Source organism: Gossypium raimondii, chromosome 7 (assembly GCF_025698545.1).
Source record: "Gossypium raimondii isolate GPD5lz chromosome 7, ASM2569854v1, whole genome shotgun sequence".
NCBI classification, from domain to species: Eukaryota; Viridiplantae; Streptophyta; class Magnoliopsida; order Malvales; family Malvaceae; genus Gossypium; species Gossypium raimondii.
In genome coordinates, this window is record NC_068571.1 from 44,828,132 (window position 1) to 44,854,563 (window position 26,432).

General features: G+C 32.0%; 3 protein-coding genes across 3 annotated transcripts; 2 read left to right on the plus strand and 1 right to left on the minus strand.

The window, feature by feature from the left end:
* Positions 1–2,666: 2,666 nt before the first annotated feature.
* Positions 2,667–5,536, plus strand: LOC105788603 (LEAF RUST 10 DISEASE-RESISTANCE LOCUS RECEPTOR-LIKE PROTEIN KINASE-like 2.5). Its single transcript, XM_012615562.2, has 4 exons — positions 2,667–2,917; positions 3,313–3,987; positions 4,076–4,117; positions 4,201–5,536. The coding sequence occupies exons 1-4, from the start codon at positions 2,845–2,847 to the stop codon at positions 5,364–5,366; spliced, it is 1,956 nt and encodes a 651-aa protein (XP_012471016.1). The 5' UTR covers positions 2,667–2,844; the 3' UTR covers positions 5,367–5,536.
* Positions 5,537–6,581: 1,045 nt separating this feature from the next.
* On the minus strand, positions 6,582–8,209 carry LOC105788617 (ammonium transporter 1 member 3). The gene has a single exon (XM_012615584.2). The coding sequence runs from the start codon at positions 8,131–8,133 to the stop codon at positions 6,745–6,747; it is 1,389 nt and encodes a 462-aa protein (XP_012471038.1). The 5' UTR covers positions 8,134–8,209; the 3' UTR covers positions 6,582–6,744.
* A 14,163-nt stretch (positions 8,210–22,372) lies between these two features.
* On the plus strand, positions 22,373–23,624 carry LOC105761388 (glycosyltransferase BC10). Its single transcript, XM_012579191.1, has 2 exons — positions 22,373–22,897; positions 22,992–23,624. The coding sequence occupies exons 1-2, from the start codon at positions 22,373–22,375 to the stop codon at positions 23,622–23,624; spliced, it is 1,158 nt and encodes a 385-aa protein (XP_012434645.1).
* Positions 23,625–26,432: the final 2,808 nt, after the last annotated feature.

Sequence of the window (26,432 nt, forward strand, 5' to 3'; positions counted from 1 at the left end):
TAAATCCTAAAAGAAAAAAAGGGTAAAGTAATAATGTTGATATCATAAATTTTTCTTGAACCTTGATAGTTTACATTCGTGTTATGTAGATGTAGGTGTAACCACTGTTGAACACAAATATTAAGCAGGATACTTATCGATTAACCAAAAGTCTATGATGTAGTAGGATAGTAATCATGAGATATGAAAAACTGGGTCAGCCCAAGAAACTGATAGGTCCCGAGTGGTGGTACTGGTCAAAGTTATGAGGTACTTAAACGCATGATTACAAGAGTTTACCAACTTTAATATGAACCTTCAAGTCCTCAGTGCCGCACCTCGTCAACCGCCACTTGGACCTTAGCATGACAATGACGCAACACTAATATTGCCGCATTATGATGCAACACTTACAAGGCCGTAAATGTAATTTCGCCATTTAATTCTTTGAGAAACAATTGTAGAAAACAAATTATGCCATGTAGTAAGCTGTTTCGATGCCCACGTTTTTTCTTTTTTTAATTCAGTTGTTGGCTGTTATTTATTTAGGTTCTAGATTGTAGTGTTATTTTTCTTTGGGCAAATTGGATAGTTTTGGGGTAAGATGGGGATCGAATTAGTCTTCTCTTTTAACTTTACAAGTTTTGTCCCTGTCTTAGCGGATTCAACTTTATGGTGCAACCTAGTCGACGGTTTTGACTTTTGTTCTACCTATGTGGGGACTTCACTCCTCATTCTCTTCCTTTCCTTTTTCATATATCACGGATCAAATATTATCCCCAATTTCAATAAATATTTATGGGTAAAGTTTAATCGGATTCTCATTAATTTTACATATCATATATGTCTATTTAAACCCCACTTCACTTTATTTTTTTTAATTTTTATTTAATACTTAATTTTTTTAATTTATTAAAATTTTAATATAAATAAGCTTTAGGCGTGTGGACGTTTTGGTTTTGGCTGCTTGATTGAAGGTTTTTGGAAAGCGTTGGTTCTCCCTTGTTCAACTTTATCTTTTTTCCTTTTTAATAACTTTATCTTCCCTTTGACAAAAAAAAACCCTTTATCTGCTATTGCCAACACTCGTTTATCTTGTTGCTTCAAATGGTTTCACGAGAGATGATGTCAATTTTTTTTAAAAATAAATTTTTAATAAATAAATTTTATATATATAATTCATATAATTCATTTTATAAAATAAATAATATAAACCAATAGTTTTATAAAATAATTTAAATTATAAATAATTAATATAATTACCAATATACTAAAATTCTTAAATTTTTTCATCTAAAATTATTAATAATTTTTCAAAAGTAAAAAAAATCTTCTACTATTATATACGACATGAAAGAATACATATAATATGGATGCATTATACTCATGTTTAAGTAAAATAATATCACGATCCTTTTATCCTCTCTTCCACATCTTACTAATAGATATTTTATTTAAAGCAAATAGTTAATGGTAGAAAGTCTTACAAATTAAAAAAACAAGATTAACAACAATAATAATATTCAAAATGCATGTGTATATAAAGATAATAAAAAATAAAAGGAAATGATATATAATATGATTGAATAGTTAATAGATTTTAAACTACCAACATAATACAATCTCAATTGATAAACATGTACATTTTTTTAAACATTAATTTAATTATAAGTTCTTATCATATTTGTTCTTTTAGATATAATGTCTAAAATTAACCCCTTCCCAAACTTTAAATAGGAGGATAATGCGTTTCAGGGTACTCAAACTTACGTCATCCTATATTCGTAACAATGTCGATGCGAATCACATTCAAATAAAAATAAATAACTATTTTTTAACTAGAGACTTTGGTTTAATATTACTTTGTTAATTGCCTGTTTCTTGTTGATGGTTCCTTCATGGAAAATCTAGGTGTGTTTTATCGTGATCCATTATATTACCTTAGTTGATTGTCGGGAAAACTAGGTGGTTTTTTTTATCGGATCCATTGTATCATGAGCGTTGATTCGTTCAACCCTTTAGTACATTATTATTATTATTTTTATTTTTATTTTTTGGTTAAATTATGTTATTAGTTTCTGTACTTTGTGAAAGTTGTCAATTTGGTCCTTATACTTTAATTTGATCAATTTTATTTTTGTTCTTTTTAAAATTTGAAATTTTAATCCTAACCCAATTAGTAATAGTTAAATTTGTTCGAATAAATTAACTATTAGTCATGTACTAAGTGTACAATTGTAGATTTATTCAATTAGATTATTCTTGAATTTTGAAAATTTTAGTCTTAACACAAATAACATTCGTTAATAAATTAACTGAAATTTTAGTGAATAATATACAAAAATAACAAGTGACATGATATTACACGTGATAATATATTTGTCACATTATATTTTAAAAATAACCTAATTTAATGAATTTAACAATTATTATTTTGTGATGACTAAAATTTTAAAATTAAAAAAATAAATAATTAAAAGTTACCGAATTAAATTAAAGAATGTAACTTTCGATCCCAACTTCTATCAGTGTGGTATTTAATGTGAGTTGGGAAACACGGTCCCAAAGGTATAAATTAGTTGGCCCTACATGATGGAAACTAGAGTCATTGTTTGCTGTAAATGATGGGTCATATCACGGTAGACTTTGTGACCTATTTTAATTTCATAGTCTTCCTTACTCTCAATATCTTAATCTTAATTACTGCTGATTGGTGCTTCCACACCTACACCCTCGCCAAGAAGAAGAAGAGACTCCGATATTTCCTCTGTTTTCCCGTCCTTAAAATCAACAACCCTTTCTTCTCAGCAAATCAACTTCCTTGATAGCTTCAGACGCTAGCTGAACTTGTCAAGTTAAGCATTAATGGCAACCTCTGTGGGCCTTTCTCGTGTACTAACGCATAGAATGAGGTTGATGGAATCTCTGACAATAACTGGTATGAGTTTTTCTTCTTAAAAGTCAAGGATGTTGCTTCTTAGCTGCTTGTTTGAGGGTTCTGTCTTTGTCCATCTTTTTTCTTCCCCGGAGTATTCATGGGTTTGGGACTGATTCTTCAGACACAGATGACATTAAATACTTGTCTTGTCTTTGCTTGTGTTGTGTTGATTTTGTTTCTTTAACAATAGACCATGCTACAAGTATTTTGCATTCTAATTCCGTAATTTTATGTTAGTTATGCAGATTTTGCTGGTAACTTAATAATTCCTGTGTATTATTATATTGTTTTCATGTTATATCTTTATGATGACATGTAGTGTTGTGTGGGGGTATTACAACTTAATTGTCAATAATTAGGAGGCTTTGGTTAAAAGAAATAAGTGAATGTTGCAGGAACTTCCCCCATTGTTGGAGTAGTTGCAATGCTTATTTCCTTCCAGGTTCTGGTGTGTATGTGCAGCACTGACACTAGGAATGCCCCTGAATGTAACAAACCATTCAACTGCGGAATCGTCAAAGAGATAAGCTATCCGTTCCGGCAAAAGGGTAGCCCGGCGTATTGCGGGAAACCGGGATTTGAGTTGTTTTGTGAGGGTGGTGATCCCATGATTACAATCAGTTCACGGACTTACCAACTTCTGGTATACAATACCACCCTCAGATCTCTCACTCTTGAACCTATGTCTAATAAGGATAGTGTGCTTTGTCCTCGCCGCCTTGTCAACACCTCTTTGAATCTCAGCCCTTTCCGCGCTCTTTGGAATACCCAGAACATATCACTCTATTACGGTTGCCCCATCGAGGCCAATCAGTATCAAGGCCTTACTAATCATCAGTTTAATTGCAGCATGAATGGAACTGATACTGTCGGCTACTACCTTGTTCCAACTGCCTTTCCTGACCTCTCCGTTGAAGCAAAGGATGCTTTGAGATCATGTCGGAGCAATGTTCTTGTCCCAGCCTTCGCTTCGATATTAAGGGTTTTGGAGCACGGTCCAAGTCAAGCTTATCTGAATGTGACCCTTCAAAATGGCTTTGGAGTGGGATGGGATGATGATTCCATCTCGGGTATCATAATCAACAATCATTCTTCTTTATAATCACTTAAATCAGTACTTTTGCTACGATACGTAACTCGATTCTTCGATGGTTGCAGGGTCATCAGATGGTTTCACTCCAAAGTTCAAATTAGCCTTAGGTAGTTACTATATTGGTTAACATTTTAATTCAATTGATAACAATGAATGGCAGCTAGCTAATATTTCCCAATTTCATTCTTAGGCTTGGGAGTGGCTGGGGCTGTTGTTTTTGTAGTCGTCATTATGACAGTAACTTTCCGGATTAAGAACGAGACGTTGTCGAGAGGTATTTTATTGAAGTTGCAACGAGGAAAAAGGAAGCAATGGGAAAGGATCGAGGCATACATTTTGCAGTATGGTGCCGAACTTGCTCCCAAGCGATATTCATATTCAGACATCAAGAGAATAACCAAGTCGTTCAAAGACGAACTAGGTCAAGGTGGATTCGGAACTGTATATAAAGGTGCATTATCCGATGGTCGACTTGTTGCCGTTAAAGTCCTAAATGAAGCCAAGGGAAGTGGAGATGAATTTATAAATGAAGTGGCTAGCATTAGCAGGACTTCCCATGTTAATGTAGTGGCATTTGTAGGTTTCTGCTATGAGATATCAATAAGAGCTCTAATCTACGAATTCATGCCGAATGGATCCTTGGATAAGTTCATCTGTCATCGAGAATCTCCGGATAAACCTGAACAGTTAGAAGTGAAAACATTGTATAACATCGCAATTGGAATAGCCAGAGGATTGGAATACTTGCATCAAGGTTGTAATACAAGGATTCTACACTTCGACATAAAACCTCACAATATCCTTCTAGATGAAAAGTTTTGTCCTAAAATTTCAGATTTCGGACTTGCTAAACTATGTGAGCGGAAAGATAGTATCATTTCCACGATAAGCGCTAGAGGAACTATTGGATATATTGCTCCAGAAGTATTCTGCCGTAGCTTTGGAGGAGTCTCCCACAAGTCCGATGTTTACAGCTATGGGATGATGGTCCTTGAAATGGTCGGAGAAAAAGAAAACATTCATAGTCAGACTAGTAACTCGAATTTTCCGGTATGGATTTACAACCGTCTTAAAGGAGCAGATTTGAACCTGGAAGGAATGACAGCTGAAAATGAAGAACTAATTAGAAAGATGATCATAGTGAGTTTGTGGTGCATTCAAAGTAATCCGTCGGATCGACCATCGATGACTAAAGCTATAGAAATGTTGCAAGGAAGCATTGAAGCTCTGACGATTCCGCCAACGCCGTTCCTGTTTTCTCCTCCAAGATCACCGGAAAACACCTTCACAACATCATTTTTTGCACCATCCATTCAGACGGAGGACAGTGCATTTATTTCAACTACCAGTGTATAAAATTTATTAGCGTGTGTGATATATAGATGTGAATGAACCCCATTAACTTTGGCTAGTTCATAGTTTTTAGTATTTGATTATCTTTTAGCATGTTGAACACAAATGTCTTTAGTGAATATAGTAATGATGAATGTAATTTAAAAATAAAATATTTTATTTTTAATTTGATAGATGTAATCTCAAATCTACATATTTTTTTTAGTACATGCAATTAGAAAAAATTGTGGTAATATAAGCAAAATATTTGCAAATTTTGATATGGTATTTGTTTTTCTTTTTTAATTTGGGTTTTTTATTAATTTGATGAAAGTACATAATTATTTAATACTATTAGTAATTAACTTTCATCAAACCAAGCCTAAAATCTAAATTAGACATTAGAAAGTTAACACTGTTATCTTTGAGTACCCAAATATATATTTTTGTCGAATCGTATGTTAAATTAGACCAAAAATAATACATTATTATATTAGAAAAAGTGTGATACTTTAATATCAAATGTATTAAACCATTTTAATATGCTAATCATTTCCTTATGAAGTAAAATCTGATTATACATCAAATAAATTATTATCAATAAAATATATTTTAAAACTTAAAACTCATTTAAGAAATCACATGAACAGAGACACAAATATCACTTCTCCTTCTTCTTTTTTCAATTTCTTCCATATTTCCATTCTTTTTTTCTTTCTATTTTTTACATAGCAAGTGACTGAGTCTTCATGCAACAAAAAATTCTCATTACTTGTCCTTTAAACAATGAGTTGAAGTTTTCAATTAAGACAACTTTTATATTAGGGTATATATAACCATATTGAGTGCTATGAAGGGTTGACTTTCTCAATTTCAAACACTTGTTCAAACTTACGAGAAAAAGCCAAATTTGGTACTTGAATTTGGTTTAAAGGTTTAATTTGATACGTAAGGGTTTTTTTCAATTTGGTACTTAAGTTTGACTTCAAGTTTCAACTTGAAATACAAACCAAATGACATCATGTGGCTCAATGAATGTTTGACACATGTTCTAGTAAAAAAATGTAGGCACTTAATTAGGGCAAAAAAAAAAATCTTAGATACCAAATTGAACGTTGAAGCCAAACTCAAGTACCAAATTAAGATGAAAAAATCTTTTAAGCATAAAATTGAAAAGTTTAGGTGCTAAAGTGAACATTGAAGCTAAATTCAACTACCAAATTGGGACGAAAAAAAAGCTTAGGATAAAAACTAAACTTAAACTAAATTTGGAATTTACAACATATTTAGTAATGATTAATTACATCTTACCAAATTAAGCAGTCGCATTTACTAATAATCCAATAATACAAATGATGTTTGAAAGATAGAATAAAAAATAGAAAATAAATGGGTGATAAGCTTATGAGTGACCATGCATTCTCATATAATCTGCATAAAAACGAGGCTGATTTTCTTCCTGATGTGTATTATAAGCGTATCCCCCATGGCTGGAAATATCCAATCCTGCAATTTCCTCTTCCACTGATATTCTCAGTATCCCCAGTCGATGCTGAGCATAGAATATAGGCCCCATTGTGACGCTAACCCAACCCACTATCACCAAAAGCTCTATCACTTGGCACCCCAGCAGTCCCCAGCCCCCACCCATGAATAGCCCGTAAGGTCGCACCACACTGGTGTCTCCTGCCTCATAGGCTTGAATCACAAACTCCTCTTTTGCAAACAATCCAGTAAAAATCAAACCCCATGCACCACATCCCCCATGCAATTGGGTAGCCTCTAATGGGTCATCAAAGTTCAGTTTCATTACCACTATATTCAGCCCAATCAAGACCCAGGCCGAGAAAAAACCGCAAACGATAGCAGCCCATGGCTCAACAACTGCGCAGCCCGATGTTATCGCGACGAACCCCCCTAGCACTCCGTTGCATACATCGAGTGCATCCCAATGGCCCACTAGTAATCTTCGGCCGAACAATGTTACAATTCCAGCCGTTGATCCGGCTAGTGTGGTTGTAACCGCTGTTCGGCCAATTGCGGTCCAATTACCTTGATTGGTTGTACTAGGATAGGCCACGAGGATCTTATCGAATGAGCCTGGATTGAACCCAAACCAACCGAACCACAACAAAAATGTCCCCAGAACCACTAGGGTTGCATTATGGCCACGCATTGGCACAGGCTTGCCAAAAGCATCGAACCTACCCACTCTTGGACCTTCAATTAAAGCACCCCAAAATCCAGCGACCGCACCTACCATATGCACCACGCCACTCCCTGCAAAATCAATAGCACCAGAAGCAAACAGTGGATTGGTTGAACTGGCACTGAGCCACCCACTAGACGACCACACCCAATGAGCCACAACAGGGTAAACGAACCCACTGAGGAAAAATGAGAAAACCAGGTAAGCACTGAATTGGGTCCTCTCAGCTATTGACCCACTGGTAATCCCTGCAACTGCAATGGCGAAAGCCCATTGGTAAAGAAAGAAAGAGTAATCAAATGAGGTATTAGGAATATCTTTGAGGGCAAAGAAGTTTGTGCCAATGAAAGGGTTGGAGGTGTCACCAAATGCGAAGGCAAAACCAAAGAGATAATAAGAGATGCTACCAACAACAGCATCCACAACATTTGTGAGCATAATATTCATGGCATTCTTGGCCCTGACTGAACCAGCACAGAGCATGGCAAAGCCAAGCTGCATTACAAAGACTAAATAAGCGGAAAATAGAAGGTAAACAGTGTTGATAGAGTAGGTGACGCTTTGCTCCCAAGACATCTCCATGATTGTTGAAGATAGAGATGGTAGTGTTGGTTGGTTCTAAATTGTAATTGGAGAAAATGAAGATATAGTGAGATAGTCAATAACATTGTATCTAGTTGGGGGTACATTGAATGGTAGCTATGCTTGTGGGTTGTGGTTGGTTGAGAGCATTCCATAATCCATTCCATATATGGGGCCATTATAGGGTAGATAGGGCCAGTCTTGAAAATGGTTTAGCCGGGGCAAATTGCCATCTCCAATACTAAGGGATTGGATCATCATCCATGTTAAAACTTGGTGGAATGCCACAATTCCCCTAATTTATTGAAACCTTAAAATTAAATACTTCGGCACTAAAGGGTAATTTAAAAAAAAAAGATCATGTTTCGCTTATGTCACCATCAGTTGTATTTTAATATCAACATTTTCTCCATAAAATATTATTTATATGCATATATATGCAATAATAATATAGGCTTCTGAACGGTGACGAGGCAAGCCAAGGGGAGCGACATGTCCACTCCACGACCTTTGACGATCCGACGGTGCAAAACGGAGATCCGCGAGAGGAGGTTCGAAACTTTGGCCTTCGTTTCAGAAGACTCAGGGTCGGTTCCTTGAAGATCTAAACCGTAAAAGTAAAGGAGTATTATGTTGGTGCTGAAATAGTTGCGAACGGACAAAAGACGACCGCCCTTGGCGGAGGAGAAACAAACGGGTGAAGAGAAGAAACTTTTTTTTTTCTTTGGATGCTGAAAACAAATGAGGGAGAGAACCCTAAAAATATGTTTTTTTAGCAAATCAAAAGTTACTACTGTATATTTTTTTTTAGGAAAAGCAATAATGTTCAAAATTTTTAACTCTCTTAAATAACAAAATCCACAATATGGCTTCATAGAATTGTTGAAGATGCAACAAACAATACTCTCTAGAAAGGAATTGTAATCCCAAACAAAAATGAAACAATGTTTTAGAAATTCATAGATAAACATGCAAAAATCCAAAGATACTCTCTCCAACATCATAATTGTATTAGAGAATAATAAAATTCAAATAAAAACAACCCATAAATAAAATGTTGGAAAATGAGCTACTTTAATATAAATTTGTTAGAAAAATAAATACCGAATTAAAAATAAAAATTTTATTGTATCGTGGTAAAACTACTACCTTAAAAATGAATTCGTCCTGATTGGTCTAATTGAATAGTGGATACACAAATGTTTATTTGATTATCTTTTAGAATGTTGAACACAAATGTTTTTAGTGAATACAGTGATGATCAATGTAATTTTAAAAAAATGTTTTATTTTTAGCATTGTGTGATCGATGTACTTTAAAAAAAAATTGAACGTTGAAGTCAAACTCAAGTGTCAAACTAGGACGAAAAAACCTTTAAGTATAAATTTGAAAAAAAAATTAGGTACCAAAGTGAACATTGAAGTCAAATTCAACTACCAAATTGGGACAAAAAAAAAACTTAAGTACTAAATTGAACATTGAAGCAAAACCTAGGTATTGGATACTATATATTAAACCTAATTTATAACCATAAACATGTTTAATTATTTTAAATGAGTTGACATCACTCATCAATCCGATCCCAATTCATATTTGAAATTACCAACAACCTATTCATTTTGCAAAGTAAGAAATAATGCTACGAAAGGTTAAATCTTTTATATATTTTATATAAAATCTAGAAAAGAAAAATATATGATCACATTTCAACTTAAGACAAGATGAATTTCAACATCTCAATTTTACTATTTTATAGGAAAGTCCTCCTTTATTTTTGCATCAATTTTTATAAATATGTTTTTATATAAATTTTTATCTATCTCAATGTGTGTGCCTAATCAGAAAAGAAAATGTATAAAGAAATAAAGAGATTTTTTTTTTGGTAAATTAAACAAAGAATTACATAGAGAAGATCATAGACAAATTATCAAAAGAGTTGTCATCCTTCAAAATCTCTTTAATCTCCAAAAAGGGATCCTCAAACATATGCAAAGATTCATCACTTAATAGAGCTATTTTCGCCAAAGCATCAGCTATCTGATTGGTTTCTCTAGGAATATAATTCAAGGACCACTTCTCTTCAAAGGCTAGTATTTGTTGAATCCTCCTTATTAGGGAGTTTTTTGGACCACCAATCTTACTTTTGCAGATAGAAATCACATTTTCAAGATTATCTAATTGAATAATGACCTCGTCATAACCTTGTTTCTGAAGGAGAAGTAGACCATCCAATATACCCCACAGCTCAGCAACCGCTACTGAACATTTCCCCAAAAAGTGATTGTAACCTAGGATCCACTTCTCTTTGCTATTGCGTATCACTCCACCTGCAGCAGAGAAACCAGACACAGAGTGAACAGCACCATCAGTATTAAAGAAGACACACATACCTGAATTTTGACGAACTGAGGTCTGCTTCGGTTGAGAAACTAATGCTTCATTATGGATAGATAGAAAATGTTTCGCCCAACTATAAGAGGCATTGATTATATCCTTTGTATTCATAGCATTCCCTTGAAAAATGATCGAATTATGATTCTTCCAAATGCGCCAAAGAATAATCCCAAAGAGGCAAGCCCAAGTTGAGTCACTCGTCTTGCTGGTAGAAAGAGATTGTAAATTCGAGAATAGCCACTCCAAAATATTACCAGAAAAAAAACTTCCAAGATGATTAGCTGGGATGACATGGTGCCAAATTTCCTTCGCAAAAGAACAATCCTTGAGGATATGAAGGATATCCTCCGTAGTATGGCCACAAAGATGGCACGATGCGTCTTGCATAATACCTCTTCTAACTCTTTCAGAGTTAGTTAAAAGTCTCTGTTTAAGAATTAACCAGATGAACTGCTTGACACGTTGGAGCCTTAAAATTTTCCATACAATACTCCAATTCACCTCATCTGGTTCCAAGACTCCTCATTCAGCATATAATAAACACTCTTTACAAAAAGGACACCGGTCTCGTTCTAGACCAAGATAGAATATCTGGCCCAGCTAAGTCTAAAGGAGGAGAAATGCTAATGATTCGTTTAACCACTTCTTTTGGCAACCACAGTCTAAAAAAATCAAGGTTCCAATCGTCATTTAGCCAAAACCATCTCATTAACTTTGCTCTCAGGAACAATGTTTCTATGACCCGGAACGTTTTGATTGAGAGGTCCCACATTAGGGATCCAATTGTCCTCCCAAAAACGAATAGCCCTCCCATTTTCAATGGGCCAGATCATATTACTGCGCAACAGAGGCCAAGCTTTGGCAACTGCTTGCCACATATAGGAGCAACTGTTCCTCATAATAGAACTGTTCCTCATAATAGAGTCCGACATACTTTCACACAGTCCATACTTAGCTCTAAGGACCTGAACCCATGGAGCTTCAGTCTTAGTAATAAGGATGTAACTAATTTTTAACATGAAAGCTTTGTTCTGATCCCAAAAATCGAGACCTCCGTGTAGCTTAGGCTGACAGACATCATCCCACCCACCACAACCATTTTCCTTTTCCTATCCGCAGCACCCCAAATGAATTGTCTTGCTAATTCTTCAATAGAGTCACAAATTCCTTTATGGATTAGAGTTGACTGTATGAAATAGCTTGGAATAGTCAACAAAACTGATTGTGCTAAGGTAACCCTTCCAACAAAGGAAAGTCTTTTTGCATCCCAACTAGAAAGTCGACTACAAACTGTTTTCACCAAAAAATCTAATATGCTATTAGTAACTCTTTGATGAAAAAGTGGAACCCCGAGATAGTGACCCAATTCACTAACTTCTTGAAAACCAAGCATGTCATTGATTTTATTCCTTAAAAGTTCGTTAACCCCTGTAGAAAAGAACACATTCGTTTTCCTAGCATTGACCTTGTGACCAAATAACTCACAAAATTTACTTAAAAAATTCTTGAAGAGACACCTATGAATCAAATTAGCTCGACTAAAAATCACCAAGTCATCTGCAAAGAACAGGTGTGAAAGATTTGGTCCTATGCGTGATAATCGAATGAGGCTCTACTCCTTTGAAGAGATACCCACATGAAATCTATGACCCAACTATTTCATACAGAGGACGAAGAGGTATGGTGACAAAGGGCAGCCTTGTTGAATACCCTTTACTGGCCTAAATTTTTATGCTGGCGCACCATTCCATAATGCCTGCATAGAGGATAATATACCTACATAGAGGATAATGAGATAGCATTTATAATAACTTTAACCAAATGAGAAGGAATACCTGCTGCATTGAGAGAAGCTTCTACAAAGTCCCATCTGACTCTATCGTAAGCCTTTTCCAAATCAATCTTGATTGCCATCCATTGGAGTTTCTTCATAGTTCTTTTAGAATGTAAAACTTCCTGATCAATAATGACGTTATCAATAATATTTCTCCCAGCAATGAAGCCCACTTGTTCTTAACCTATGATATTAAAAAAGATACTCTTAAATCTATTAGTAATGACCTTCATGATCAACTGGTACAACAAAGAGCAAAGGCTGATAGGCCAGAACTGTAAGAAATTTTTTGGGTTTGAAACTTTGGGGATTAACACAATAAGTGTGTTATTTAACTCTAGGTCGATGGTACCTTCCTCAAAAACCTTCTTGACCCACCCACAAATAGCCTCCCCAATATTATCCCATTGATTCTGAAAGAAAGCAGTATGAAAACCATCACTACCTGGGGCTTTCAAGGGTGCCATGCCGAAAAGAGAAATCTTTATTTCCTCATTCATAACATTTCTCTTGAGAAAATCAACATCTTCAGGACTAAGGCAAGGAAAAGCACTAGGAGGAAGAATTCCTAGTGGGCCTGGATTCTCCCCATAAAGATTCTGGAAAAATTAACCGCTTCGGTCTTAAGAACCTCATGATCAAAAATCCAATCTCCATCAGCATTACATAAAACAATGATTTTATTAAAATTCCTTCTCTGAGCTGTGTGTTTATGGAAGTAGCTAGTATTATGGTCTCCCAAATTTAGCCACTCATATATTGATTTTTGCTTCCAGAGCATCTCCTCATGATGAAGAGTATTTTCAAGCTCATATCGAATCATCACTTCCTGATGAATAAGAGAACTAGACCCCGAAAGGTCCAAGACATGCTAGATTTTAGAAAGCTTATGCATTAACTACCTTTTCCTCTGGTTTATATGTACATAAACACAATTGTTCCACCTTTTAAGCTTATCAGTAAAACCAACAATTGCGCTAGTCATATTACAGTCGAAACTCTAATTTTCCTTGACAAAATCAGTGAAATTTTGGTGATGCAGCCAACCAGCTAAAAATCGGAATGGACAATTAGGAGCATATCTAACTTCATGGATAAATTTACAAGAAGTGGTTGATGATCAGATTTAATTCTAGGTAGATGAGAAACCGAACAGTTAGGAAAAGATTCCATCCAAGCGTCGTTACTGTAATGACCCAAAATTCACGGGCATCAGAAAAGTATGATATTGGGCCTCCGTCTTAGTAAATTGAGTTCGAAAATAATTATTAGAAATATTTATGAGACTAGTTGTGTGTTTAATTAGGTTTTAGATAGGTGAATTTAGTCTAATTAAGAATAATTAGGAAAAAGGATTAAATAGAGTAAAAGGTAAAAGTTTACTTACAGATTAAAAGAAAGTATAAAGGACCAAAATGGAAATTAAGCCAATTCACAAGTATGAACCGGCATAAGTGGGTAAGATTGAAGATTTTTATGTGATATTTTTTTAATTTCATTAATAATCATTAAGGTTTAATATTAAATAATAAATTTATTAATTATTATTATTATTATTATTATTATTATTATTAGTATTATATTATGAAATAAGTTAAACAAAGACAAATGTATAGAAGTGATTTAATACAAATATATTGATAGAAGTATATACATTTGTTATAATTATATTAAATTATTAGATAGATATTTATTAGATAAATAATGAAATTATAAGATTTTGTGTGATAAATAAAATAAATGATGATAAGTGTATGGTATAGATGATATTGTACAATTATAAATAAAATATATATGTACATTTGTAATAATATCAATTGTTGTTAAATAGATTTTATTAAATAAATAAAATGATTGACAAATAAATGGTATAAAATTTATACAAGTGTAATAAAATAAATATGTAAAATGTAATTAAACAATTGGTTTACTTAATATTTAAGCATAAGATATTTTATATTAATATTATATTAATTATTTAGTAATTAAAACAATAAAGCAAATAAAATAAAGTAAAAGAAAGAAAGAAACGGAGAAGAAAAAGAACAGAAGCTATTTCGAAACAGGGGAAAGGAAAGAAAGAAAGAAGAAAAGAAAGAAAAAGGGAAAATAGGGTTTTTAAAGTTTGGAGTTTAATTTGGTAAGTCAATTAAGCCCTTTTCTTTTAATTTTGATGTTTTAGAAGCTTTAGAGTAGAGTTTTGATGAAATTAAGTTGAGGTTTTAGAAGTTTATAGGTTTTAAGCATGGTTCATGTTGAATAAATTGTTGAATTAGGGATTTAATTGAATAAATTTTAAGTTAGAATTGATAAAAGGATTAAATTGTAAAAGAAACTATAAGTTTTATGTTTTAGGGACTAAATTGAGGGAAATTTGAAATTAGGAAAATGTGCTGAAATTTTAATAGTTAAATTTGAGTTTGGATGAAATTTGAATAGAAATAGAGTGTGGATTGAATTAGAAAAGTAAGAAAACTTAGTTAGGATTAAATTGAGAACAAGGTAGGAATCGATTAGAAATTCAATTATTTATTATAATTAGTGATGTAATTAATAGTATAAATTATTATTATTTTTGTAGCAAACAAAGAACCCGAGGCATCAGCATCAAGAGGAAAGGAGAAAGCTATCAAGGACTAAAACGAGAGATTTACGGTTTGTATTACTATAATTCAAATTATTTATTATTAAATGCTATATTTAAATTTATATGTATGGTAAGTGAAATATATGGTAAGTATTATTATTAAGTTGAAAGAAATTCAATTGAATGATGAATATATGTGTGGAATTGAATTGAATATTGACTTGAAAAATGGAAAAGTGAATTTTGAATTGAATTGTGATTGAAAGTGAAAAAGTGAAATTGAACTGAAATGTGAATTTGGAGACCCTATTAACTAGTCGGGCTGAGTCGGATATAGTTGGCATGTCATAGGATTGGAAGAGCTCAGGGATACTTCCGACCTCGAGTCGATGAGACACTGGGTGTCACTATATTTCTTCGGATAGATTCGATGAGGTACTAGGTACCAACTTTCTTCGGCTTTGCCGATGAGACACTGGGTGTCAATTATTGCTTCGAACTATCCGATGAGGCACTAGGTGCCATACTGGAGTGTTTGGTTGGATCCGTGTATTCGCCAAAGTCCGAGTTTTGTTAATAAGGTAAATAATAAAATGATAAACTGGATGAGTTGTTCAATCGAGCTATTGAAATGAAATGAGAAGTCGAATTGTGAATTGAAATGTGATATGAGATTGAGAAATGAATCTAAGGTTCATGATGTGTCCAAATTTCAAATTGTGGATATATGATATTAATTGATGAATTGTTATTGTGGAAATATGAAATGTGAGTTTAAATTTGTATGTATGATTTTATGCATTACATGTTTATTAATATTATAATTTGAATTATGGTAATACCACCGAATATGAAATATTCAGCGTACGGTTGTTTCCGCGCGCAGGTCATTAGAGTTCAAGGTCCAGTTTAGCATCTAGAAAGATCCCGACTCCATCAAGAAAATTTTGGTGATGTATTTCTTCCTTTTGTTTAAGTGGCATATACTAGGTGATTGAACACGAGTTGTATATATATAAATATGTATATATGCTAAATGATATTGGTTGTGAGTAAATGGTTATAATCTTTTGAATGATAAATAAAATAGTGAATCAATTTATTAAGCATGATTTAGTAGCGTATTAAAGTATAAAATCATTGATTGAAATATTGGTATTGGTTTGTTTTTGGTTTTAAGTTTACAAGGGGTTTTATATAAAAATAAGTAGAAATACTGTCGAAATTTTAAAAAAAATGAATGAAGCCAATTAGCATAAATTTATATGAATTTATAATCATTTTATAATATGTTTGTTATTTATTTAAGAATTATTTGTAAATTGTCCGAGATATCCGGTAATACCTCGTAATTCTATTTCGGCGACAGTTTGGGATTAAGGGGTGTTACAATTACCCACAACCCTATCTAGTCTTTCAGAGAGATTAACACGATGCCACGTAAAAAGAGGCCCTTGAAAACCCAGATCATGCAATTGAGCTTTATCCATAAACTCACCAAAAAATTGGCATCTGCGACCTTTAACATGACCGCCTTTTTTATCATCTGAAGAGAGGATGGCATTAAAATCTCCAATGGCCATCCAAGGATCATACCCAAGTGGAATTGAGCGGCTTAAATCATTCCACAAAATTTTCCTTTTCAGTTTGTTAGGGCTCCCATAGACAAAAGCAACAAAGGTCGGATTAGGATGCAAATTAGAACATATACAAGACAAAATGAATTGAGGATGATTGCCAATCACCTCCAAACCAATCGAATTTTTCCATCCAATCCAAATACCTCTAGAAAATCCTACTGCTTCCACGCGATAAGATTTATCCCAGCCTAACTTCGCAATGATTATGTCAGCTTTAGTCCCACTAATTCTTGGTTCAAGAAGGCTAAATATATCAAGCTTATGCTGATTGTTATACTCACGAAAAGCTCGCAAAAATTTATCAGACGTACATCCCTGTACATTCCAAGATAAAATAGACAAATTCATAATAATAAAAATTTTAAAAAGGAAAAAAGATCTTATCTTATTGGCGACCGGTAGAAGAAAACTCCGCTCGCTCTCCTTTTTGCCGCGACAAATCCATAGCAGATTTTCCATCAATTTCAGATGCAATAAGCTCCACTGCCCTCTTCATAGAATCAGCAAACGGAACCCGGATATTTTCAAAATTTTTGAAGCGGTTCCTTGGTCCTTTTAAAGTTTTATTAAGTTTCCAACCTCCTTTTGAACCAGTCACTTTAGCATTCTGTCTCTTAAAAACTTCCCTAGGCAATTTAATTCCAGTCGAAGGACCACTACCCCCCGTCTCCTCGCTTACGGGCTCCAGAATATTTCTATTTTTGAACACAACTGCCGAATGATTTCTGGCCTCTAAAACACCTTCCTTCACCTCCACATTAACAAAAGAATTCTCTTCAAAAGTAGGATTAAAATGCACTACATGTTTTGCTTGCTTTTGGAGAGAAAAATGAGGGTCCACTTTTACTTGATCTGCATCAACAACATTTTGTGAATTTAAAACTAAAGGAAAAAAAGAGACAGAATTACCTGAAATTAAAGATCGATTGTTTCCTTCAGCACTTGGCAAAGAATCAGGCATGGCACTTGAGAGTTTAGATAGGTCTGCTGCAGATTCTTTCGGACCCTGGGCCTCTTGCTGCAACCCACTGCTAACATTGCTAGGGGCCTGCTCGTTACTAATCGAAGGAGTCTGTTTTTTTACAACCAAAGAAGCCTGCGGATCCAGGACCATCTTAGTCCCACCCGTGGAATGATCGTTCAGAAGATTAATGGCCTTAGAGTCACGAGCCTGACCCTTTAAATATTTCCCCACCGACAGGCCCAAATTGAATTTTTTAGAGGCATCATTAGCTGAGTTTTTACCCGTTGAAGGTTTTGCTTGGGAACCAATTAAAACAGCTTTCCCTTTTTTCTTCAAATCTTTCTGGGGTTCCTTATTCATTTCCTCTTCCGTTGAAGTCGCCTCTAAGTCAGCTAAAGATTGATAACGTGATCCCATACTTTAAAGAGAAAAGATTTTAAGCAGAGTAATTAATGAATAAAGCAGAGGGCTAAATCAAAGTAGTTTTGGTTAAAATTAATTCCCAAGATTTTGTTGGTTTTTACTAAACTCGAGTAGTTTAGAATAGAATGGAAGAAGAAGCAAGGAAGGGAGAGTGTAAAGATGGTTATTTCCCTAAATTTAAGCATTCAATTCGCTCTTCTTTTTCTCATGTTTGCACGCCATTCTCTTGTTTGATTTTTAGACAAACACAAAATTATTTGGTATGTAATTAAGTTCAGTAATCTATTTTGGTATAAAAAAAAACAATGGTGCTAATTTTTCATGATTTTATTAATACAATAATTAGATTGTTCAAAAATCTGGCATCAACTCTCCTAAACAAGTCCCAACTTCACCAAGAAATTCCAACACATACGGTCATAAGTTTTTTTTTTTTTTTCTTCTTTTCCAAATCTACCTTTATAGTCATTAATCCTTGTAAATCCTCCTCTTTAAGCATTGGGTCTTGCTACAAAACTTATTTGATTTAGAGATATCACCTTTGGAGTCAATTAAGAACAACATTTTTTGTGCCATAAATTGATAGGTCTATAATGCAACAACTTCGACTCATTTATTTTCAGAATAAAAACTAGTAAGATTTTGTTAAAGAAAGAATCTAAGTAGCCCTATGAAATATATCGAGATGAAGTAGATTGAATTATATATTTTTATGAGAGTAAAAATATAAAAGTACTATTGTATTGACATGTATCTCTATCATTTTTAGGAGGGTTAAATCAAATTTTGGAGGTCAAACTATAATTTCATCATTTATTTATTTAAAATTTTATAAAACTTTAAAGGCTAAAATGCAATTTTATTTACTTAGAACATTAAACTCTGTTTGAGGATGTAAAGCATATATAACCCTTGATTTTAAAGGCGAATATAAAAAGTAGTTGTTTTAACGCTCCAACCCTCACATTTTATATTTCATTCATATAAATCATCCATGTCAAATTTGATATAAATTAAAAATTTCTATCTATTTATTTTATGTGAAAAACATTCAACTGTTTAATAAATGTTAACGTATATAGTACTTTAGGTCAATATGATAGATATATCGGAACGGTTCGAAATTTTCATACATGACTAGTACAATTATATCGATAAATTCAACAATTAAATTACTAAAATATTAATTATATAAAGAAATATGAACATTAATTTTTAATAGTAAATTGGAAAGAGAAAAAGAGTTGAAATTTACTTAATAATGGGATATTATGAATGACTGGAAAGACATGTTACTCTTGTTTATAGGTTAAGTTGTTTTTTCTCTTTCAAATATGTAGATTCTTTTAATTTATCTTTTTTAAAACCCAACAAATGTGGGTGCAGATTCTGAATACAAATACTTATCTGAGAAATCAAAAGGAATTTCTTGAATTACCTACCTTTCCTATCCAAAGAAGCATCCTGGTGTAATTACTTTTTCAAAAAAATAATTAAGCTCTTGTTTGTTTTTTTTTTAACTCAATTGCTAAAATGTATCAAAATGGCCTTTGACCGTTAACTTTAACGGTTAATTGTTAAAATAATTGTCCCTAAATTTTTTCAGTTAAAGTCACCACGTATCACAACCATGACGTGGCATGTGGCAAAAAAGATAAAAAATAAAATCAATAAAAGTTATTAAATTATTAAATTTTAATAAAAATATAAGAAATATTTATTTTTCATTAAAAATTAGAAAAGGATTATAAAATCGTAAAAATTATAAAATATAGAAAAATATAAAAAAATTATATAAAATTTTATAAAGTTGTAAGAAAATGATAAAATGTAAAGAAATATAAAATTTGTAAAAGAATTATAAAAAATATCATACCAAATTTTTTTTTATAATTTTTCTATAATTTTTATGGATTTTTATTTTTATGATTTTTTGCCACATGTCATGCTGTTTTGCGACACGTGATAACTTTAATTGAAAAAAATTAAGGGTCGTTAACTTTAACGATCAACAGTTAAAGTTAATGGTTAAAGGGTCATTTTGATGCATTTTATAAATTTTTTATGATTTTTACAATTTTTTTTACGATTTTTATATATATATTTTTCTAATTTTTAATATTTTTTAAAGTTTAATAATTTTTATAGCTTTTATTGATTTTTATTTTTTATAATTTTTTATCATATGTGACGCAGTGGTTGTGACACGGAGCGGCTTTAACTAAAAAAATTAGGGACAGTTAACTTTAATGGTCAACTGTTAAAATTTACGGTCAAATGACCTTTTTGATGCATTTTGACAATTTAATGAAAAAAAAGTGACTTAATTGCTTATTTTGAAAAATTTTGAGGGTCTTATTGATGTATTTTGACAGTTAAAGCAACTAGTTGAGTGAAAAAAAATTATAGGGGATTAATTTTTTTTTAAAGTTTGAAGACTTTATACACCTTTTAAGCCATTATTAAATGCTTTCTTATTTAAAATATATTATATATAATAGTATTTCTGAAATATAAAATAAAAACAAGTGCTTAATTTTAGAATCTTTATAACTTGTATTATGATAAATACAAGTTAAGAGTAAAAAGTTTAGTATTTAAAATAAACTTGAATTGATTATTTTTGTGATAATATATTTAAAGTAAAAAAATATTATTTAGAAATATTATATTAAAATATAATTTTAATTTAAAAATTAATAAACTTTGATAGTAAAATTTTAAATGGGCATCAACTAGTGTTGTTCATTTATGGGTTATAAAATGTTTCATAAGAATACTTTAATTTATTTTGTGTGATTAAAATATATAACTTTGAATAATATACCTTTAAAAAAGAAATTTGAATAAGATCATGTAAATATTAATTTTGATAGAAAAATGTTAAAATAATATTAACATTATGTATTTGAAAACTACTTAAATAAACATTTAAAATTACAAAATTTAGTTTTTAATATGTGTTTCTTAAATTCTAATTTAATTTACATGTGCTATTTGAAAGTAAATGTATTTTTAAAATATATTAGTTAATTTTTAATGTTTGGTTAAAATTACAAAATATAGTCTTTTTAGTAGTTAAACATTTAAATATGATAATAAAAATTTCAATTAATTAATTGAAGTTAGTATTAAAATAGTAGAGATTAAAATATTTATATTAATTTAATAAAAATAATATTTTATAGATTAAAAAGGATTTCTTAAGTTATTTCTGAATTAAGAATATCTATAAATTTGTAGAAAAAGCAATCCTCGATACAGATGAATTTTTTTACAAATTCCTCACTTAAATATAAAATTGTGTCACTTTTTAGTATTTTTAATTATACCAACAAAGTTTTATTTTCATTTTAAAATCCTTACATTAGTGTACATTGCCAGTGGAGTAACAAAACTCTACAAATGAATATGTGTTGAAGCTATTTATTTTAGGGTTTAATTAAATAGTTAAAATAATTACCCATATACATATATTTATATATTATAAGATTTAAAACCCAAAGTCTTATCATGTGGATGATATTTATTTTTATAATAATTTTAAATAAATAAATTTTAAAATTTCAAGTAATATTGGTAATGGTTAGATAAATTTTAAAAATTTTGAGTAAATTTTGTAGGTAAAAAAATCAAAATATATAAAATTATTTTACGTATAAATAGTATTATCATAAATATAAATATTATTTAATTATCATTAAGATAAATAATATTTATCTTAATATTTAAATTTGTTATCATTAGATTTTTTAAAAAATATCATTATAATTTAAATTTTGTTTAAAATTTTATTTTGAATTATTTAATTAAAATTAAAATTATCCTAAAATATGTATTATTTAATTTAAATTTAAATTTAAGATAATTAAATATATAAATTTTAAAATTCTAAAATTCTAAAAAAATCTATAAAAAATCTAGTATAAAATTATTTTAAAAATAGTATTTTAAAATTTTCAATTTTAACATATACTTTTCTATGTTCATATTCTTTTCTTTTTTGTACGTGTCATTAGTTCTTTCAAATTCTTTGTATTTTAAGTAAGGGAACATTGGATTATTAATAATCGAGTGAAATAGATGCAGGAAGGCCTTGTCTTAAGCTTTAATAATCCCCTCTCTACTAGCTTTTCCAAGTCAACTTTAACCTTAAAATTCCGTATTTTGCTCAGCAACCTTGAAGTTGTTAATAATTAACCAAAGGGATTATGAATATACATATATATATGGCCCAACGTTGTACGTTGTTTGTTTGTTTGTTTTTCTTTTGCGTTCGATTAAAGTAAATAGCAGCAATAGAAAAATAATCAAAATTACAGCTTAAACATCATGCTAGCTATCACTATATAAATCGATTCCTATTCTCTCCCAAATATATATTCCTTTGCACAAGTATGGGCGCCATTGACAAACATGTTCAACCATTTTCTAGGCCATTTACAAAGCGCGATCTTGTGTCTCATGCTCTCACTTTCCTGATTGGTCTCTCACTTGGTATTCTAATTAGTTTACAGCTTAAAAGCAGCTTCCCACGGCCACTTGTAGTTTTTCAAGCCGCCTCCAATTTGGTGTCTAGTACTTCTCCACCAGTTCCACCACCGTCGCCAAGGAATGGCACGTTCAATTCTAGCACTAGTATTTCATTGAAAGAAGAATATCAATCTGTGATGCACAATATGAGTGACCAAGATTTGTTACTGGGAGCATCTAGCAGGGTTCCAAGACTACAAGAATCTAGTGGTCATCCAAAGATAGCTTTCATGTTCTTAACGGGAGGTCCACTTCCCTTGGCTCCATTGTGGGAAAAGTTTTTCGAGGGACACCAAGGCTTTTATACAATCTACGTTCACTCACATCCTCATTACAATCAAACAGTTCCTCAAACTTCCGTCTTCTGTGGTCGAAGAATCCCCAGCCAGGTATAGTCTGTATTTGTATGGTCGAAACTGGGTGCTTTTTGCATGAAATATTGAATTAATGGATGCTTTTTTTTTTTTTTTTGGTGCGACATAGCCAGTGTATTGGGGAACTGCAACAATGATAGACGCGGAGAGACGACTCCTTGCAAGTGCACTACTTGATCCATCCAATCAACGATTCGTTCTTCTATCGGATTCATGCATTCCGTTGTTCAACTTCACCACAATCTATGACTATCTCATCACATCAAATCTAAGCTTCTTGAGCTTATATGATGATCCCCGGAAAGTCGGTCGGGGTCGATACAATCCCCAAATGTCGCCCATGATTAACATCACCAATTGGCGAAAAGGGTCTCAATGGTTCGAAATGCACCGTGAGATGGCCTTACACGTTGTTTCTGATCAAACCTATTATTCGGTTTTCAAACAGTATTGTCAGCCACCTTGTTACAACGACGAACACTACATTCCTACATTGGTGAACATGTTTTATGTGGAATTAAACTCGAATCGGAGCATTACATGGGTTGATTGGTCGAGAGGAGGGCCTCATCCTAGGAAACATGGACCTGCGGATATAAACCACGAGCTTTTGAATCAAATGCGATATGGGTCGGAATGTATTTACAACGGGAATACAACTTCAATGTGCTTTCTATTTGCTAGAAAGTTCTCACCGTCCACCTTGAAGCCCTTGATGAGTTTGCTTCATTTTCACAGTTGAACATATTTGTTGCTCCAATATTAATGTTTTTAAACTAAATTGCATAAATGAAACAAAATTTGTGTTTTTATTTCAACTATACGGTTCAAATGAAAGATTTATTCCTTTTAAAGCACAAGCGGAACGGGAATATTGCAACATAAACTCCTCCTCACTTTCCATCTTTTTTTTATATAATGGAGCTTTTGATGGGATTTCAAGTCCCATGATTTTGAACCTTTTCTTTAAAGTGGTTTTCCACATAAATATTGTGTGTTACTTTTGCTTACGATATTGTGGTTTATTTGCATTGATTGTTGATAAATGTTCTATTGGATTTGCCATAATTATCGATTTGATTTATTGGGAGTGGAAGAACTCTGGTTATGCTTCCGTGTTGTTTCATCGGGTTTAGCTTCGTGCCAACATAATTGATATTCTTTTTCAAGAATTTTAAAATTTGTAGTTGTGTAAGTAACTTTTGTACTATCTAATATAATATATGAAATTATGATATGATTAAATTTTATTGGCCAAACACGTCTTGCAAATAGAATTTTTTAATTACAATACTCTAATGTCATATAATTATTAACCCGTTAATGTTAACCCATAACCCATTTTTTCATTGTGATTCTTTACTGTTTTATTGATTCCCTTTTTGTCGAGATTTGATTTGATTAGTTGCCTAACTATGCTATTTTGTTCGAATTGCTGAATTAATTTGTTCTTAGTTTAAAAAGATAAAAAAAATCGAAAAAAATATATGTTGATTAATTCTTTGTTGATTGAGCTTGAACCGTTAATTTCATATTTTATTGAGAAGCTCGTTTCTTGTCTTGAATAAGTAGTGATTGATACACTTGTTTTTAATTTAACATTTGTTATTTTTTCTAGTTTGGTAATTTATCAACTCGAACTTGATTATAACCAACTTTCTGGCCTTTTTCCACACCCTTAACCTAAGCCCCATTATAACCTCTTAAAAGACCTCTTGATTTGTGTGTCATATCATTTTATAGTGGTGGAGATTTGATTTTCAAGCAAACTTATGGTAATGACATTTCTTGTTTGACTGTTGAGTGCATATTTCTCGAACCTTAAACACTTTGAGTGCTTAAGTAAATCTTATAGTGAGGATGTCAATTCTTGTTGATTTTGAATGAAAGGTAATTAATTAAATAAAGGGAGAAACCTATGTTTTCGTGGGTTGAAATCGACTTGGATTGTTTGAATCTTTAGTGCCCTTTTAGTTGAATTGTCAATGCATGATTGTTTGTGAATTATTTTTGAGACATTATTGATAGGAATTACAAGTTGAAAAATATTAATTTTAATGTGAGTTGAGGATTTTGCTTGAGGACAAGCAAACGCTTAAGTGTGAGGATATTTGACAAGTGATAAAAGTAACATATTTTAATCTCGTTCTTAACGTGTTTATGGGTGATTATTTATGCAAATTGATGAATTTGATGCTCCTAGTCCTTTAAATTCATGTTTCTATACTTACGAGACCATTTGGGAGAAAAAGAAGCGAAAAATGAGCCAAAATCGGACAAATAGAACTATTTTCAGGAGCCACACGACCTTGGCCTTTCCACACGGGCTGAGCATACGCCCGTGTGAGCCACATGGGCTGGACACACGGTCATGTGCCAGACCGTGTCGATTTCGCAACTTGAATCTCAAATGCGTAGAAAAATGTAATTTTTAGTCTTTCTGAGCATTATAAAGTCTATAAATACCAATTAGAAGAAGAAAAGGGGGAGCCATCAGAGAATATCAAAGAAAACAACTCGAAGAACACCATCAGAGCCAACTCTGAAGTGAATTTTCACCAAGATTGAAGACCTCCTTTTAATTTCTCTTGAAGTTTTTTATGAGTTCTTATGTCTTGTGGTTATTCTAACTTTGAGATGTTATTATTTACAATTATGAACTAATTCCCTAGATACCTAGGGAAGATGAAATCTATGATGAATTCTATTATTTAATTTCTGTTTTACGCGATAAATACTTGATTCTTATTTTCAATTATGCGCGCTTATCTCTTTTTTTAATATTTCCAGGATATTAATTCATGTTTAATGTGCTTAATCAGAGGAGCAAAAGTCCTTGTTTAAGAATAGATCTAACATAATTGAGTGGAGTTGCATGCAATCCAAGAAATAGGACGACATAAATCTATCGAATTATAGAGTCAAATCTAATAGGAGAATCCATAGATTGAGTTAATGCGACAATAGGAGTTTTAATTAGAAAGAGATTTCAATTAATCAACCTAGAGTCAGTTGATTTTACTCTCGAAAGAGATATTAGCATAATTTAGGGATTTCTACGGATCAAGACACCAAGTGAATAAATCATTTAAATTAGATTCATAATAATAAAAGAAGTCTAGATGGATTCTTTCCTGGGTATTGTCTCTCTTTGGTTATTATTCGATTATTTTCTTGATTTATTTTCTGTTGAGTTCTTAGTTAAATTAGTTTAGTAATTTTAGTTTAGAACTCATCACTCCAATTTGTCAGCTAAATAATAAGAAAACGGTAATTACTATTACTTTTACAGCACGTTTGGTTCGCCGTATTGGAATAGAGGCGTAATAGCAAATTAATTGTTTGGTTGAACGTAATGGAATAGAGGCGTAATAGTAATCTTGTGTTTGGTTGAATGGAATAGAGGTGTAATAGCATAATGGAAAAAACTAAAATGACTAGAATACCCTTAGCATAAATTTGTTTGGGTAAATGATTATTGTTATTGTTATTTAAATTTTAATAAGATTATTAATATCAATAATAAATAATTTAATCATATTTAAACATA